General features: G+C 37.8%; 1 protein-coding gene across 8 annotated transcripts in view; it reads right to left on the bottom strand.

Moving 5' to 3' along the window:
* GTDC1 (glycosyltransferase like domain containing 1) overlaps positions 1–16195 on the bottom strand; it is a 366669-nt gene that overhangs the window by 15676 nt on the left and 334798 nt on the right. For all 8 annotated transcript variants that reach the window (XM_047771992.1, XM_047771996.1, XM_047771995.1 and 5 more), the window contains one exon: positions 13299–13408. In XM_047771992.1, the coding sequence (XP_047627948.1) occupies positions 13299–13408 (110 nt within the window). The remainder of the gene's footprint in view (positions 1–13298; positions 13409–16195) is intronic.

Genomic DNA, 16195 nt, shown 5'->3' with positions numbered 1-16195 from the left:
ATCCCAGGTCACTCATGGATAAGGACTAAAGTTAGGCTAGGAAGGTCATTGAAACAATAAGAAAATCCTGACCAATGAGGTTATACTTAATTTGATAAGGGTAGGAGGGAAAATGAGATACATGGAGATCATCTTTAGGAAGTTGAAGTTAGCAAAGGCTTAGAGGATGGAGCAGAGAGCACTTTTACTCAGCCCATGAGGATGGCCAGAAGGATGTGACTGGCCAGGATCAATGGATTTCAACTGCCTGAGGTGGGAGCTGAGACTGGGAGTTACAGGTAGATATCAGAGTGATGAGGAATAAAACATGTTTTTGAAAAAGCATAATTATTACACTTATTATTTTTACAATCAAAATTTCAAAAACTGTCACTCTATGAAAATATTCTTGGGGGAAGTGATGTGCACCCTATTTTAAAAGTTGATGCATCCTATAGTTCCCATTGTGGCTCAGTGGTTAATGAACCCGACTAGTATCCATGAGCCTTGCTCAGTGGGTTAAGGATCCAGCGTTGCCATGAGCTGTGGTGTAGGTCAGAGACACAGCTTGGATCTGGCATTGCTGTGGCTGTGGTATAGGCTGGCAGCTGCAGCTCTGATTTGACCCCTAGCCTGGGAACATCCATATGCTTCAGGTGTGGCCCTAAAAAGACAAAAAAAAAAAGTTGATGCACCCTAATTTCCACCTTCCTTTCTAGCTGTAACTTCTTTTGGATGACTTTATTATTCTGTGGACAAGAAGGCTAAGGCTTACTAAAAGAGGTGACATGATTAATCAATGTGAGAGCTGGAACTAGACCCTGAGCCTTCTAACTTCCAGGATAGTGTTCATTCCATTGCACCATATATCTGTGATGGTTTCCATTTTACAAATGTAACAATTTAGAAAAGAAGAGATATAGCTGGAAAAGCTCACTATTTGGATCCAGATATTCACTTCCTGTTGTGCTGCTTTCTGTCAGAGACTCCTGTTCTGATAGTCATTGCAGGAAACGTGAATTTGCAAAACAGGCAGGCCTTCCATCATAGTCCCTTATTGGGGCAAATATTATTTTGACCATACCACACTCCAAATCATGACCATATACAACTATGGGAATTCAGAAAGATAAAACACCAAAGCAATGTAAAACAGCCACTTTCTAAGACCTTGTATCTATCAACCCAAGTCATATAAACATTTACAGGCTTTTAAAATTGGCATCTGTTTCTAATTTTCTATTGGCCTATCAATGTCTTGACCTTTTCCTATTCATTATTCAATTAATTTATCCTATTGCCTTGTGTCTTTCCCAAGTGCACACTTTCTCAAAAACTTTGAGGACAGTTTATGAAAATTAAAAAATATTTTTTCCTCAGCAATGTTTTTGTAGATATAACTTTTGAGAACAACTTCTTGAGAGATGTTTTGGGAGTTGTATTCTAGGACATATTATCTTCATGGTCTTCCTCCTGGTAGGAGGGAGAAATGATCTTGCCTTAAGAATTGCACTGAATTTTCTGGTTTCCATATAAAAAATAAATAGTCCATTTATAGAAGCTGCAGGAGTAGACTTCAAGCAGGCCTAAAGTTTAGGCCTGACAGAATGGCATGTCTGGGAGTCATGGGAAAAAGACCACATCTCACAAAAGAGCAATGGGAGTGAATTGTTACCAGTTACTTGTGTCTAGTGAGTTTCCCAAGCATTTGAGAGGGAAGGGCCGCTGCAGAGTTAATAAGTCCTTCCTGAGTAAGGAAAAGAGAACTTCTGCGGTATTGAACAGGTACCTCCCCCTTGTCTGTGGTATCAGTGAGATGGGCCAGGGGAGCTTGCCTCTCCAACTGGGAATGGTGTTGTTGACTCTAGCCCTGTGCAACTGTCTCTGTCTAAAAAGTTGTACTCTTCACCCACAAAGTGTCTTCTGGTCAATTTCACCACTGCCCTTTATGGTAGCTGAGGGACAACTGACCACAGTGCAGTGTGATATGCACTTGCAAAATGATAGAATGACTAAGGGTGCTCTGAACAATTAGGGAGGGAAGAAAAATGGAAGATTAGGACAAGAAGCACCCCTGGAGTTGGGAATTGGCCAAGGGAAGAAAGGGTATGAATGTGCCCATGCTGGGAGGGGCAGAGAAATTTAAGCAATAAATAACACAAGTCATGGAAATGGATAAGTGCATAGATGGACTCAGGAGACGGAAAAGAGAACCGGAATTCATGGGGAATTAGGTTGGGGTCAGAGTTTGAACAACCTCATTTGCTAAGAGGAAATTACATTTATCCTGCAGAAAATCTAGGAGACATGTGTTCCTATTATAGTTATACTACTGAGATTCTCATCTTGGATGGTCTGAGTTTAGAAAGAAAACCAACAACAGTAGGTAGATTAAATGAATACCAAAGTATTCAGAGGCCTGAAAACCAATCTGAAACTTTTGTAGGATTCAAGGTCCCAGAAGATAGGGGCAACAACAGGGAAAGAGGCAGTAGCAATGGGAGCAAGGCATTGGAATTTCTTCATGGAATATATCATCTGAGGTGAAATTACTGAGTCAGACAAAGAGTCTAGTAACTTATATGGTACAGGAAAAATAATTTATATGGTCATCACCAGACATACAGATGTTCCCCCATTAGTTGGCTGGTCTTTGTTAGGATATGCCTTTACTTTTATTGCTTTGGTCAATGTGACTGCTCTCTCAAATTCTTTGTGTTTACACTTATTTCATTACTGGAAAAATTTAAGATTTTATTCCCAAAATTTGATTTAGTATTTATTTCTTTGAATACCACTACCTTTATTGTATATTAACTGTGTGATTTGGGGCAATTTAACTTTAAGCCTTGGTGTTTTCACCCACCCATTGGAGAGAATAATTATGCCTATTGAGAGGACTGCTGTGATCTAAAATGAGATACCAGAGTAAGCCCTAGCCTTGTGCTTGGCACAGAGTAAGAGTTCAGGAAGTTACTATACTTATACCATACTGGTGCTTTTGCAATCTTTTATCCATAGCAGATATTTAAAATCTATACTTAACTACTTATATGAAATTTTGTTTTGTCATTTTTATTTCATTGAAGTTATTTTATTCCATTTTTTGTTTTCACTGCAAATATTATATTTTAAAGCCAGGATAAGAATATTAAATTTGTTATCCTAAGTTTGTTGAATATTAAACTTACAGAAAAGCTGGGTTTATTTTTGAATTCTCCATTTTTGTCCTTTTTTCTACCTTCTTGATTGTGAATCTGTAAATACTCATTTAAAAGTCACCACTTTATAGACGTTCTGAATCTGGTAGGACAGGTTTTCCCTCATTGTTTCTTTGTAAGTGATTTATTTGGTATTATGCCCATTTATTCTTAATTTTGTAGGAATTTTAGGACTACTCTGTGAAGATTCATAAAGTAATATTAGGGCATCTTAACTGGAATATTGTTAAATTCATAAATTATCTTAAGAGATGTTGTCATTCTTATCATAGTATTTCTTTCCTGTCAGGAGCATATATAGCCACATTTATTTGAATCATCCCTATTTTGCCATTAAATTTTGTTGTTTTCTTCAGCAAAAGACTGGAAGACAGAAGGCTTTAGGTTTAAACCAGATTCTTCAGTCACCATATCCTTGGGAATGTGATTATGTGCCTATTTCTAAGAATCATGCAAAGATGCTCTGTCTATTGAAGATCTACCTTAGATCAATGCTATTTCAATGGAAAGAATATAAATAATTTTCCTTAGGTATAAACAGAGGATGGTAATGCTTGTTTGATTATCTAAGTTACTAGATTGCTGTCAGGGTTATGAAATAATATATATAAAAATTTTAAATAATGTTACAGTATAAACAAGGGCATGGTATACTGAAATGTAATTAAAAAAAAAAATCCTTTTGCTTCCCAGTAAGATTCTAGAGGAGGGGAACCACATTTCCTCTTGGTATCAACAATGTGGTGCTAGACCACAACAGGAACTCAATAAATACTTCTGTGTTAGGAGAATGAGTAGATACTGATACAATTAAAAAAATAAAAATAAAAGGAAAAGGAATAGGTTTGGGGAAAGGTACGGTTTAGAGAGAATGAGCTTATTTAATCTTACTGGCACATTTATTTCATCTCATATATAAAGGCCTTATAATTCAGCATTGATCAATGTATTAATAGCTTTCCTTCTGCTGGGTTCCCCTGTAGCCAAATTTTATACCTTTATATTAATGCAGTGTAAGTTATTTGTATTCCTGGAACCTTTCTATTATTTCCCCTTAGTGTTGCTGCTCTGCTGAAAATGAGATTGTAGCTGAGATCTGGGTAAAAAGGAAGATGGGAAGGGAGGGAAACATTATATAATTATCCAACATTTGACTTCAGAGCGGAGGATCAGGGATATGCCAAGATCACGGTAATAACCATTGTCATGCCAGATACTAACCAATAGCTTTTCGCATACTGTTCTTCACCTCAAATTAAAGGTGAACCAGAAAGACTTCTGTCTGCCCAAACCATAGTTCAGCTTTTTGCTTTCCTTGCAAACTTTCTGCTCTCCCCTTCCCATGCCTAAAGCTTAAAACTCCTTCTCCCACAATGTAGAGAGAGGAGAATCCTGAGGTAAGCCTTTGGCTGTTCATAGAAAAAAAATATTTTGTTTAGAATTATCATTTGTGAGAAATTATTAAGTACACAAAACATTCCATTGGTTGAATATCTTAAGCATTTGCTTTTTTATTTTTTTTATTTAAAAAAAACCCCACTATCTCAAGGGCTAACAATGTGACCTCGTCATGAGAACTGGCCAAAGCTAAAATATTTGCATTGAGGAGCTTCTAGGCTTTTTGGTTCATTTGTAACATTGAGTCTGACGGATGCTATAGGTGGCAGAATGACCTTTCAATTTTCTGGATTAAAAATAATTAAAATAATGGCAAGAATGAACTTTCAAGGTTCAACATCATTAATGTCTCAGATCCAAAATGCACATTAAAGACTCACTGTATATACAAACTCTGAAGAGAAGTCCATGAGTCTTATAATAAAAAACTGCAGGGTTGTTTAGAAAGCCCTTTCCCCCAAATTATGCAGTTGTGCTTGAAATCCTCAATATACCTCACAGGAATAGATAGGGTGGATGGTTATTATAATTTATTATTTTTATTATTTACCTCTCCCATCTCATCCTTTGTATTGCACAAATAGATTAACTGAATTTAACCTAGAAAGCTATAGGACCAGTCCCAAACCTGACCTTCTGACTTTCATTCCTTTATAAATCAGTTTCTCAATCTCAGTGCTGTTGACATTTTAGGCTGGATTATTCTTTGTTGTGGGGCCATCCTGTGCACTGTAGGTGTGAAGCAGCATATGTGGCCTTTACCCACTAGATGCCAATAGCACCCTCCCTCCAACAGTTGTTTCCACCAAAATGTCTTTGGGCATTACCAAATATCCCCTGGGGGTGGAGAGCAAAACCATTCCCGATTGACACTATAAGCTTTCCAAAACGCCATCACCACCAGTGGTAATTAACTCCATTCCCGCAGAGACCAACTCAGCTTCATATCAACTCTGCCTAATGGGACACAGTTGCTATATGTGTCTTCAGACATAGCAGAGTTTGTCTCCAGCAAGAAGTCTGTGGGCAGTACTCTAATATTTGTTCAAAGTTCTTTACTCAACAGGGATTGACTCATCCAGACTAAGGCAGACATCTTGCTTAGCCTTGGTTTTCTCTCTGATGAGCACCACAGATCATGATGCATATTAAAGAGCAATGGTGGTCAATAGTGTTTTTCATCAACTATTTCTGCTTGCCCCCATTCTGGGCTAAATGCAGGACTGCATTTCCTGCCCCCCTACCCCCAACATGGCTGGGCAGTGACTTGCAGCAAGTTCTGAGTAAAGTGGAATGCTATGTCACTTTTAGGCCAAAGTAACAAACTGCTAATGAAAAACCCTCCTAGCTTTCTCTCCCATCTGGCACAGTATCTGGCAATGTTTGCGATGGTGGTTGCTTGGGTCTTTCCATAGGCTTGGGTCCAAGAGTGACACTGCTGCCACCCGCATTAAACATATAGCATAAATAAAAAAAAAAAGTGTAAAGTGTTTTAAGCCACTGAGATTTTAAGGTTGTTAGTTTAGCATAATTTAGCTTATTCTGACTGATCTAAGAGCTGAAAGATGAGAAAAGATTGAAAAACAGATTTAGGTTAAATCAGGGTCATTTATATGAAAACAGAAAATGTAATATAGAAACAATTTAGAACTTCCATCAGTCTTAGGGTTCTCGATTTTCATTCACTAAATGCTCTAATATTTGGAAATCATTTCAAGATATGTTTTTTAATACTTGATATGATATGTAAGCTATATTATTTGTTATATCGAACTCACTCTTGCATTCATTCAAACAGTATTTATTGAAAAGAAAATATATGCCAAGTATTATTTGGAATATTTTTCCATGTCATATTGTTTTTGACACCTTTCTTGTGATAAAGACAGATTGCAGAAAGAAGAGAGAGTTTACTTTAATACTTAAGGAGTGGTATATTTAGGAAATGAATTTGAGGTTCATGGGCATTTTTATTTGCTTTTAAACTTTCCAACAACCTAATTGAAAAATGGGCAAAAGACCTGAATAGACATTTCTCCAAGGAAGATATACAGATGGCCAAGAAGTACATGAAAAAATGCTCAACATCCCTGATTCTTAGAGAAATGCAAATCAAAACTACCATGAGATACCACCTCACACCAGTCAGAATGGCCATCATTAAGAAGTCCACAAATAACAAGCACTGGAGGGGGTGTGGAGACAAGGGAACACTCCTGCACTGTTGGTGGGAATCTAAGCTGGTACAACCGCTATGGAGAACAGTATGGAGGTACCTTAGAAAACTAAATATAGACCTACCATATCACCCAGCAATCCCACTCTTGGTCATATATCAGAACAAAACTTTCCTTGAAAAAGACACATGCACCTGCATGTTCATTGCAGCACTATTCACAATAGCCAAGACATAGAAACAACCCAAATGTCCATTGATAGATGATTGGATTAGGAAGATGTGGTATATATACACAATGGACTACTACTCAGCCATAAAAAAAAAACAAATAATGCCATTTGTGGCAACATGGATGGAACTAGAGACTCTCATCCTGAGTGAAGTAAGTCAGAAAGAGAAAAACAAATGCCATATGATATCACTTATATCTGGAATCTAATATAGGGCACAAATGAACCTTTCCCCAGAAAAGAAAATCATAAACTTGGAGAAGAGACTTGTGGTTGCCAAGGGGGAGGGGGGAGGGAGTGGGATGGATTGGGAGCTTGGGGTTAATATATGTAGACTACTGCCTTTGGAATGGATTAGCAATGAGATCCTGCTGTGTAGCACTAGGAACTATGTCTAGTCACTTATGATGGAGAATAATAATGTGAGAAAAAAGAATGTGTACATGTATGTGTAACTGGGGCACCATGCTGTACAGTACAAAAAAAATAATGTATTCTGGAAATTATATATATATATATATATACATATATATATAATAAATAAGCACCCTCCCCAAAAATAAACTTTCCATTTACAAAGTGATTATTAGAGAAAGTAAAAATAATTTCATATGAGTAGCCAGGGTTTTCCACCATTATTACCTCCTGCTTTCTTACCTGTAAAAGAGGGATGATTTTGTGGACTTCCAGGTAGAGTATAATGGCACAGAGGATGACATGGTTTGAATTGTGAATTGATAATTGGATGGATGGGTGATTTCGGGCAAGTGACTCAACCTCCCTGTTTCTTTCTTTTATAAGCTATGAAATGGTAGTCACAAAAGTGCCTAATTCATAGGGCTGTTGGGAAGACTAAATATAGCAATGTCAAAGGGCTTTGAACAGTCCCTGGTACATGCTAAGTGCTTTGGTAACTGGGGAAGAAAGCACTGGCGTTGGACTACAAGTTGCAAGCATCACAGAAGATGTTTATTTAACTCACCATTTTATTCTAAATACCTAGTTAAGTGCTGGGCATAAAGCATATATTTTAAAAGCATTTATTGGAGTTCCTGTCATAGTTCAGTGGAAATGAATCTGACTAGTATCTGTGAGGATGCAGGTTTGATCCCTTGCCTCACTCAGTGGGTTAAGGATCGGGCATGGCCATGAGCTGTACTGTAGGTTGCAGACATGGCTTGGATCTGGTGGTGTTGTGGCTGTGGCTCAGGCTGGCAGCTGTAGCTCCTATTCAACTTCCGTATGCTGAGGATGCAGCCCTAAAAAAGGGGGCAAGGAGGAATAAAAAGCATTTATTAAACACATATGGAAGGGAGTAGAGATGAGGGAATCAACTCCCAGGTTCTATCCTAACCTGGCCACTGTCAGCTTTGAGAATTTGGAATGGTCACTCCTAGATCTCACTCCTCTTTTACAAAATGAAAGGATGATACAAAAGAGCTACAAACTATGTAGCTATAAGCTAGAATTGATAACCTTAATCTACCATGCTATGCAGAAAAAGGATGATAAAAACTTTATATCAACATAACTTGAAAATAACCAACAGTATGGAGAGTCTGCAAAGTTGCTCTATTATAGGTTTAACATTTTCAAAAGAAATTTAATGGAGATTGTTTACATTATCAAAAAGGGCAATAAAATTCATTGGCATTAGATATGCTACCTTTCCCTACAAGCTCTGTGGAGAGAGAAGAAAGAACTTGGATAAAGAGTAATTAATGTACAAACTTGCAACTAGCGTAAGAATAAGTCCTGGAGATTAAAAGTACAGCATAGTGATTATAATCAACAGTGCTGTATTATACTTTTCAAAATTGCTAACCCCCAAAAAGAAATAATTATGTGATGTGAGAGAGGAGGCCTTAGCTAAAGCTACACTGGTAATCATATTACAGTATATAAATGTATCAAGTTGTCACACTGTACACCTTAAATTTATGCAATGTTATATGTAAATTGTGCCTCAAGGAACAAAAAGGGTAATTAACTGTCCTGCAGACATGTACTAAACCTTTTTAGGTTTTCTAATACATCTAGGGCTGTATGTGAAAAAGCAAAACTTGATTCCTGAGCAGTGTAGTCAAAGTGATTTAAGCCTTCAAATTCTCAGTTTTTCCATCTATCAAATGGGATAATAATACCTACTCTAGGATTATCTATCATGAGCATTACATGAAATAACTTGGTAAAGGACCAAATAAGAAACTTTCAACAAACGGTAGCACTTAACAGGATAATAACAACTCTTATTGCAATTATTTACAAGAAAACCACATCCTCACAAATGTTAATAGTTATTCTTCTGGCTGATACTGCCCAGTATATAAGTTGGTTTACGGTAGTATGCGGTTTAGATATGCTAATGTAGCACCTAGAAGACACAACAGGCAAAGAACTGAAAAGAAAATGGAAAGGCAGCAGAGCGTAGTGGTTAAAAGTCCTACCCAGCTATGCGACCTCGATTTCTCTGTGCCTCAGTTTCCCCACCAAAGAAAAATAGAGATAGTAATATTAAACAAGTCCTTTTAAGGAGTTCCCGTCGTGGCGCAGTGGTTAGCGAATCCGACTAGAAACCATGAGGTTGCGAGTTTGATCCCTGCCCTTGCTCAGTGGGTTTAGGATCTGGCGTTGCCGTGAGCTGTGATGTAAGTCGCAGACGCAACTCAGATCTGGCGTTGCTGTGGCTCTGGTGTAGGCCGGTGGCTACAGCTCCGATTAGACCCCTAGCCTGGGAACTCCATATGCTGCAGGAGCGGCCCTAGAAAAGGCAAAAAGGCAAAAAGACAAAAAAATAAAATAAATAAATAAATAAACAAGTCCTTTTAAGAAGTTAAAAGAGTGAATATTTCTAAATAGCTTAAAATAATGCCTGAAATACAGCAAGTTCTATATTAGTGTTTGTTAAACCAGAACAAGTGATACAAATGGCTGAAGTATCCAGAAGGACTTGTTAGGAAAACTTTGGAGTAAAGACTTGGCAAGGCGGTCTTCTAGGAACACAGCCTGAAAAGCTATCAGGCTCATTCATCCAGTCAACAACTTGGGCTCCTCCTACATGCCAGTGAAGGGCTGCAGCCTTAAAGAGAGTTGATTCACATTTGAAATGACAGAGATGGGCCAGAGCCCAAAGCAGAAAGGAGTCCCTGTTGAGACCGGATGTAAAAGAAATGTGTACGTAGGGAATAGGACCCTTTCTTTGGCCTTCCATAACATCCCAGAGTGATTCCATAGCATCCTAGGTACCTGTTAATTATATATGTCTCCCCAAGGCAGGGCTCCCAGAGGTACAGACTGAGTCCTGTTCATTATGGAATGCCCCTTCCACAGTGCTCAATAAGTATGTGTTGAGGTCTAGCCAATAAAAGACTGAGCCTGTAATTTCTGAGCGCTCAGTTCTTGGGCCCACTAATTTCCACCCATCGCATTTTCAACCCCCCAGGCTGCTCAAAGTAGCTCAGTGTTCACGAGTGGGAAGGGAGAACTGTGATCCCAGGAACATGGCTCTTTGAGTAAAAACCCAGTCTTCTTTGTAGTGGTGGCTTAAAAATACCCAAGAAGAAAGCTGGCCTTCTGCTTAGGGATATTCTCCAGCCACTTTCCTCAGTTCATCCACAAATACCTCAAAACTGGCACAAACAAAACTGAACTCATCAGCTCTGCAATTGAACTGACTTTTTTTCTTCCTTCTCTCTCTATAGCCATCCTTCTACCAAATTCTTTTCTGTGTTTTCTTTCTTTTCTTCTTTTTTTTTTTTTTCTTTGTCTATTTAGGGCCACACCGACAGCATATGGAAGTTCCCAGGTTAGGGGTTAAATCCTAGGTGTAGTCATCAGCCTACACAACAGCGCAGAAGCACAAGATCCAAGCTGTGTCTGCAACCTATACCACAGCTCATGGCAATGCCAGATCCTTAACCCACTGAGCAAGGCCAGAGATCAAACCCACGTCCTCATGGATATTAGTCAGGTTTGTTAACTGCTGAGCCATGATGGGAATTCCTCTTTTCTGTGTTTTCTTTGAGAATCTCTCTCTCTCACAGCTCTCTCACTAATCTCTCTACCACCACCTCACAGAATCACAGTTGGATTACTTCAGTAGAGTCTTACTGTGATTCTGCCTCCATATCACTTCAAGATGAATCTTCCTAAAATACATGTTTCATCATATTTCTTTCCAGTTCAAGATCAAGGCTCCCTTTTTTTTTTTTGTCTTTTCTAGGGCCACACCTGTGGCACATGGAGTTCCCAGGCTAGGGGTCTAATCGAAGCTATAGCCACCGGCCTACGCCACAGCCACAGCAACGCCAGATCTGAGTTGCGTCTGCGACTTACACCACAGCTCATGGCAACGCCAGATCCTAAACCCACTGAGCACGGCCAGGGATCAAACCTGCAACCTCATCGTTCCTGGTCGGATTTGTTAAGGCTCCCTATTTTTTTACCTTTACCTAATCTGCTTTGGTTACCTTCCATACTTTGCTCTACCCTGCCTATGTAAGTATTTCTTACTTATTATGTTTTGCATGCAGAATCTTCTATTCTACATAGAATAGTGACCTCCTAGCATTAATCACTGAAATTGTTCTAAGTACAATATCAAAAATATTTGCTTCTATATGTTTTGCCATGTCATTTCCACTTTTGGAATATCCCATCAGCTCTTCAATTAACATTCTACTCTAAGCCATATGTGTCAGTACTAATACATAATTATATTATTCTGTGTTTCCCATGCTTACACAAAAGTGTTTCCTCTTTAAGAAAACTGTAAATTGCTTGAGAGCAGGGAGTTCATATTATTTTTACCTGTTTTATCCAACAAATATTCATCAAGTTCCAGCCTTGTGCCAGACACTGAGGAAGGCTTTGAGGTACAGTGATGAACAAGATATCCTTGTCCTCCCATCACCTGCATTCTTATGTGTGTGTGTGTAAATGAGATAAGAAATTACATATAATTTTATGATTAAAACTGTGGTAAGCACCACGAGGTAAAGTACGGGGTGTACGAGACCATGACAAAGCTTCACACTGAAAGAAAACGCCCTGAGCTGAGATCAAACAAATAAAATACAAATTGGCAAATGTACAAAGGTCTAAAGAAGCTTGGAATCTTAGAGGGACTGAAAAATGGGGTGGTGTCCGTACGTGCAGGGGGCAGAGGATGAGCCATATCAGATGAGTTACTGAGGTACTAGCTGGACGTACTTCTCCACCTTGTCCCAGAATTAAGAAGTACTTGTAAAGCGAGGATAAACTTAAAGTGATCCTTAAGAGTCATACAGCATGGTGACAGAGGTCATTTCTGAAATTTTCTTGTGTGTGTATTTGCAGTTTACAAAAAAGCTGAACACCTCAAGTTTGAAAAATATAAGCAATCGAGTGCTTAGGACAGTCGTCAGGATGCTCATCTGACTGACCTGAATGTGCCCAGTGAGGATGCAGGGAGAAGGGAATGGCTCTGAAAAGGCTCCATGTGGCATTGCAGAGAGAAGATCTTCTCTATCAGCTTCACACTTGTGTTTGTTTCCACAAGTTCAGTAAAAAAGTCATGGACTGGAGTTCCCATCATGGCTCAGTGGTTAATGAATCTGACTAGGATCCTTGAGGTTGTGGGTTTGATCCCTGGCCTTGCTCAGTGGGTTAAAGATCCAGCGTTGCCGTGAGCTGTGGTGTAGGTCATAGACGCAGCTTGGATCCCATGTTGCTGTGACTCTGGCATAGGCCAGCGGCCATAGCTCAGATTAAACCCCTAGCCTGGGAACCTCAGTATGTTGAGGGAGCGGCCCTAGAAAAGGCAGAAAGACAAAAAAAAAAAAAAAAAGCATGGACCAATGACAGCTATGATGTGTGTCTACTCCACATTACAAGTTTGATGCCAAAATGCTTTACACAGGCCACCTAACAGATGGTAATGTATTTCAGCCATTACCAATGTGAGTAGGATTCAAACCAGTGACCCCAGAGGTGAGAGGTTGTATATCCAATTACAAATTCCCACTTTCCTTAAGTGTTAAGATGCCTAAAGCAATATATTTTATTTACATCAAGCTGCACTGTATAAACTATATTTGATAAAAGAGATGACTTCATGTTCTCAACTTAAATCAAAGAATGCTTACTTAAGTATTTTTTTAATTGAATCACACTTTAATGTCGTCGTATAATCTTTTGGTTAACAGTGCTCATCTTGATTATTCTAACAAAGGGAAACATGGAAATTAATACTTAAGTTGTATAGCTTCTGTCATCTATAAAAATACACACCATAAAATTCAAAAGAGGTACCTGGGACATCTGAGAAGGTTTCTCCAAGGACAGATACGTGGAAGTTGAGTCCCAAGTCCTTAAGATGCATCAATACCTTAAAAAAACTCTCTGGATCTTTATCATGCTCCCTGGAAATAAACACACAAAATATAACTTGTGAGACCTTCGGGTATGTGTTAAGAAAAGTGTTTTCACTTTTCACAGTATCAATTCCTCTCATGGTCTATTGCTGGTTAGGAGAGCCTCTGGCATCCAAGTAGAGCATTTCCCCCCACCCTTCTTCTGTAGCCTTAGCATTGAGTGTTTTAAGAATACAAGTTTTCTACCATGGATCAAAACTCAGTCCTATTAAGACTTAAGGCTCTGCAGCTTTCTATTAAAGGAGAAATCTATCATGTTTTTCACTTTTTTTTTTTTGGTTAGACTATAGAAAGTCTAGTGCATTTTCCCTTCTCCTAAAATGGTTAATTTTCCACTTAACACAGGTTTTTAACAAAAGAAAAGACCAGTCTTCAAAGGACGATTCTCTACTGATCATGTGAACGTACCAAAGATGCTTTTCATTTCCATGAGCCTGAATACCTCCCTCTCACATTTACTGAGGCTCTTTGTGCCCACAAGGAACACACAATTTAGGGTGTGAGATTACAGACTCTCTCACTAATCTCTCATTTTAAATAATTGAATGGAGAATTATAAATACATCAAAAGGGGGTAGGCCTGGGTCTAAGTCCGCTGAGTATTAACTTAGGAGTGGAGGTTAGTCAACACATAAAAGAAGAGTAATAAAGATAATTCTTCATTTAGTAGAAGCTTTGAAAAACATGGATTATTTTTTGTTTGTTTAGCTTTTCAGTCTTCTCCATAATGAGGGAATGAGAGGCTAAAGGACACTAAAGTTTTTTTAAAAATCATCAATTCAAGAAATCAAATTAAAATGGAATGAGTTATTTTTTACATTCTAAGGTGTGAATATTTCAGCTATTTCTTGAATTTAATTACACTGTTTTAAATTATCTTATTTCAGACAGATGTGGACCAGATGTCTTCAAAATATTTGTTTTTTTTATTTATAATTCAGAATTTAAACTTATTTTCTTTATTACAGAGAAATAGTGATATATCAGCAATTGAATTCCTCATTTACCAACTAATTATGTAAAATAAATCTGTAAATTGATCAAACTGCTATATGAAATATGAAAATTACATCATTCAAGAAATCTCATGAAAAATGACATCTGCAACCCTAAATGTGTTAATTCACAATTCAGTCAATATTTTCAGTATCAAGAATTAAAACAAATGCATCTTCTGATTAACATTTTAAAATGGCATTTATAATCTCATGGAATTGTAAGATCTTATAGAATTAGAGTTCTGTAAAATTTATTTTAAGCTCTGTATCTCTTAGTTTGATTTGCTTCGAATAATGAAGAATGCAGTGGCAAAGTGTTCATTGCTTTTTAAGATGATGGGTATTACATACATGTACCACTGGGAAGTTTTTGGGTAATTCTCTCATATACTACTGCTGTGGGCAAGAACAAAGACTCACAACAGTTTAAAGAATACACCATATGCTATCTTCAACCCTATCAATCAACAAGCTGCCACCTAATCTGTAATATATGTTATTTTAGTCTGATTCTCTTGGAAATACTTAGATGAAAGGAATGGAAACAATATAACATACTTTAAATAGGGAATAACACTATGGGGAAATCTAGCCATTCAATTCTCGAAATTTTCATTTTTGAGCTTCAAAAATTTTGGCTATAGACCCCCAAGAGAATGTTCTAAATATTTCCCTGCTTGTTTGTTTGTTGGTTTGCTTGTTTTGTATTAAAGTAAAAGTAGATGCAGTTTGGGTTTGCAAGGAGGTTTAATCAGGTAGAAGCTGTAGTTCTTAAAAGATTCCACAGTGAATATTTTCAAAGCGGCAAGCTTTATGAACCAATATTTTCAGTGTTTCTACATAAGATAAATGCATGACAATCCCACTGTATTCTTAAGATTTTTTTTTATAGGTGGACAAAGCCTTTATATTCAATAGTCACTTTGCATAAGAACACAAAAGCGATTTGTATGAATCCCTTCTCTTTTCGTTTAAACAATAATATATGAATGGATGTAAGGTGATATTTTTCTTCCCCATAATTATCCCTCAGAAAAAGAGACATTTTATCTAAAGTCTTCATAAAGTGTCTCATAATACTGGGCATTCTCTCAATTATTTTATTTCCAACAAAGTACAGTTTAGGGAAGTTGCATTAGCCTGAGATGTCAACTGGTGAGAGGTTTTGGACAGTTTTAGCAGTCATTCACTTGAGGGGCCTGGTAAAAACAGAAGCTAGAGAATTTAATACTGAGTAATTATTTGGGGAGACATGATCTAATAATTCAAAATGTTGTTGAAAACAAGTATTTTAAAGATCACTAAAAAAAGTAATAGAGTAAGTGGTTACCCGGGATCATGAGTAGTATGTGGGTTTTTATAGCTGGAGAAAAGATTTCCAGTGATGGCATCAAACACAGTTTCACAATCTTGCACCCCAAACTGCTTAGACGGAATTCCAGATTCCATCTCACTGGTGGCGGAAACATGTCAGCTGCCGGGAAAGGTGGTACCATTCTGATGTCAAGAATGCATGGGAGGGGGAGTTGGAGTAAAACTGCTTCATGAATATAAAGTTGAGAAAAGAGCAATACTTCTAAAAATATTCTACATGATATGTGCTTTAAAGTATTCGTCATGTCTAAATTAGCAGATTACCTACATATTATAAGGACACACTTGGCTAGTTCATCTACATCCCTCAAAGTTTAGTCAATTTAGCTGAAAAATTTTCTTGGTTTTCTCTTTAGACAAAAGGGAAGTTGCCTAATATTCAGAGAATCATTAAAGATGTGCA

Source organism: Phacochoerus africanus, chromosome 3, assembly GCF_016906955.1.
Source record: "Phacochoerus africanus isolate WHEZ1 chromosome 3, ROS_Pafr_v1, whole genome shotgun sequence".
Classification (NCBI taxonomy): domain Eukaryota; kingdom Metazoa; phylum Chordata; class Mammalia; order Artiodactyla; family Suidae; genus Phacochoerus; species Phacochoerus africanus.
The sequence above is the reverse complement of the archived record's forward strand: the minus strand, read 5'-3'. Positions and strand labels throughout refer to the sequence as shown.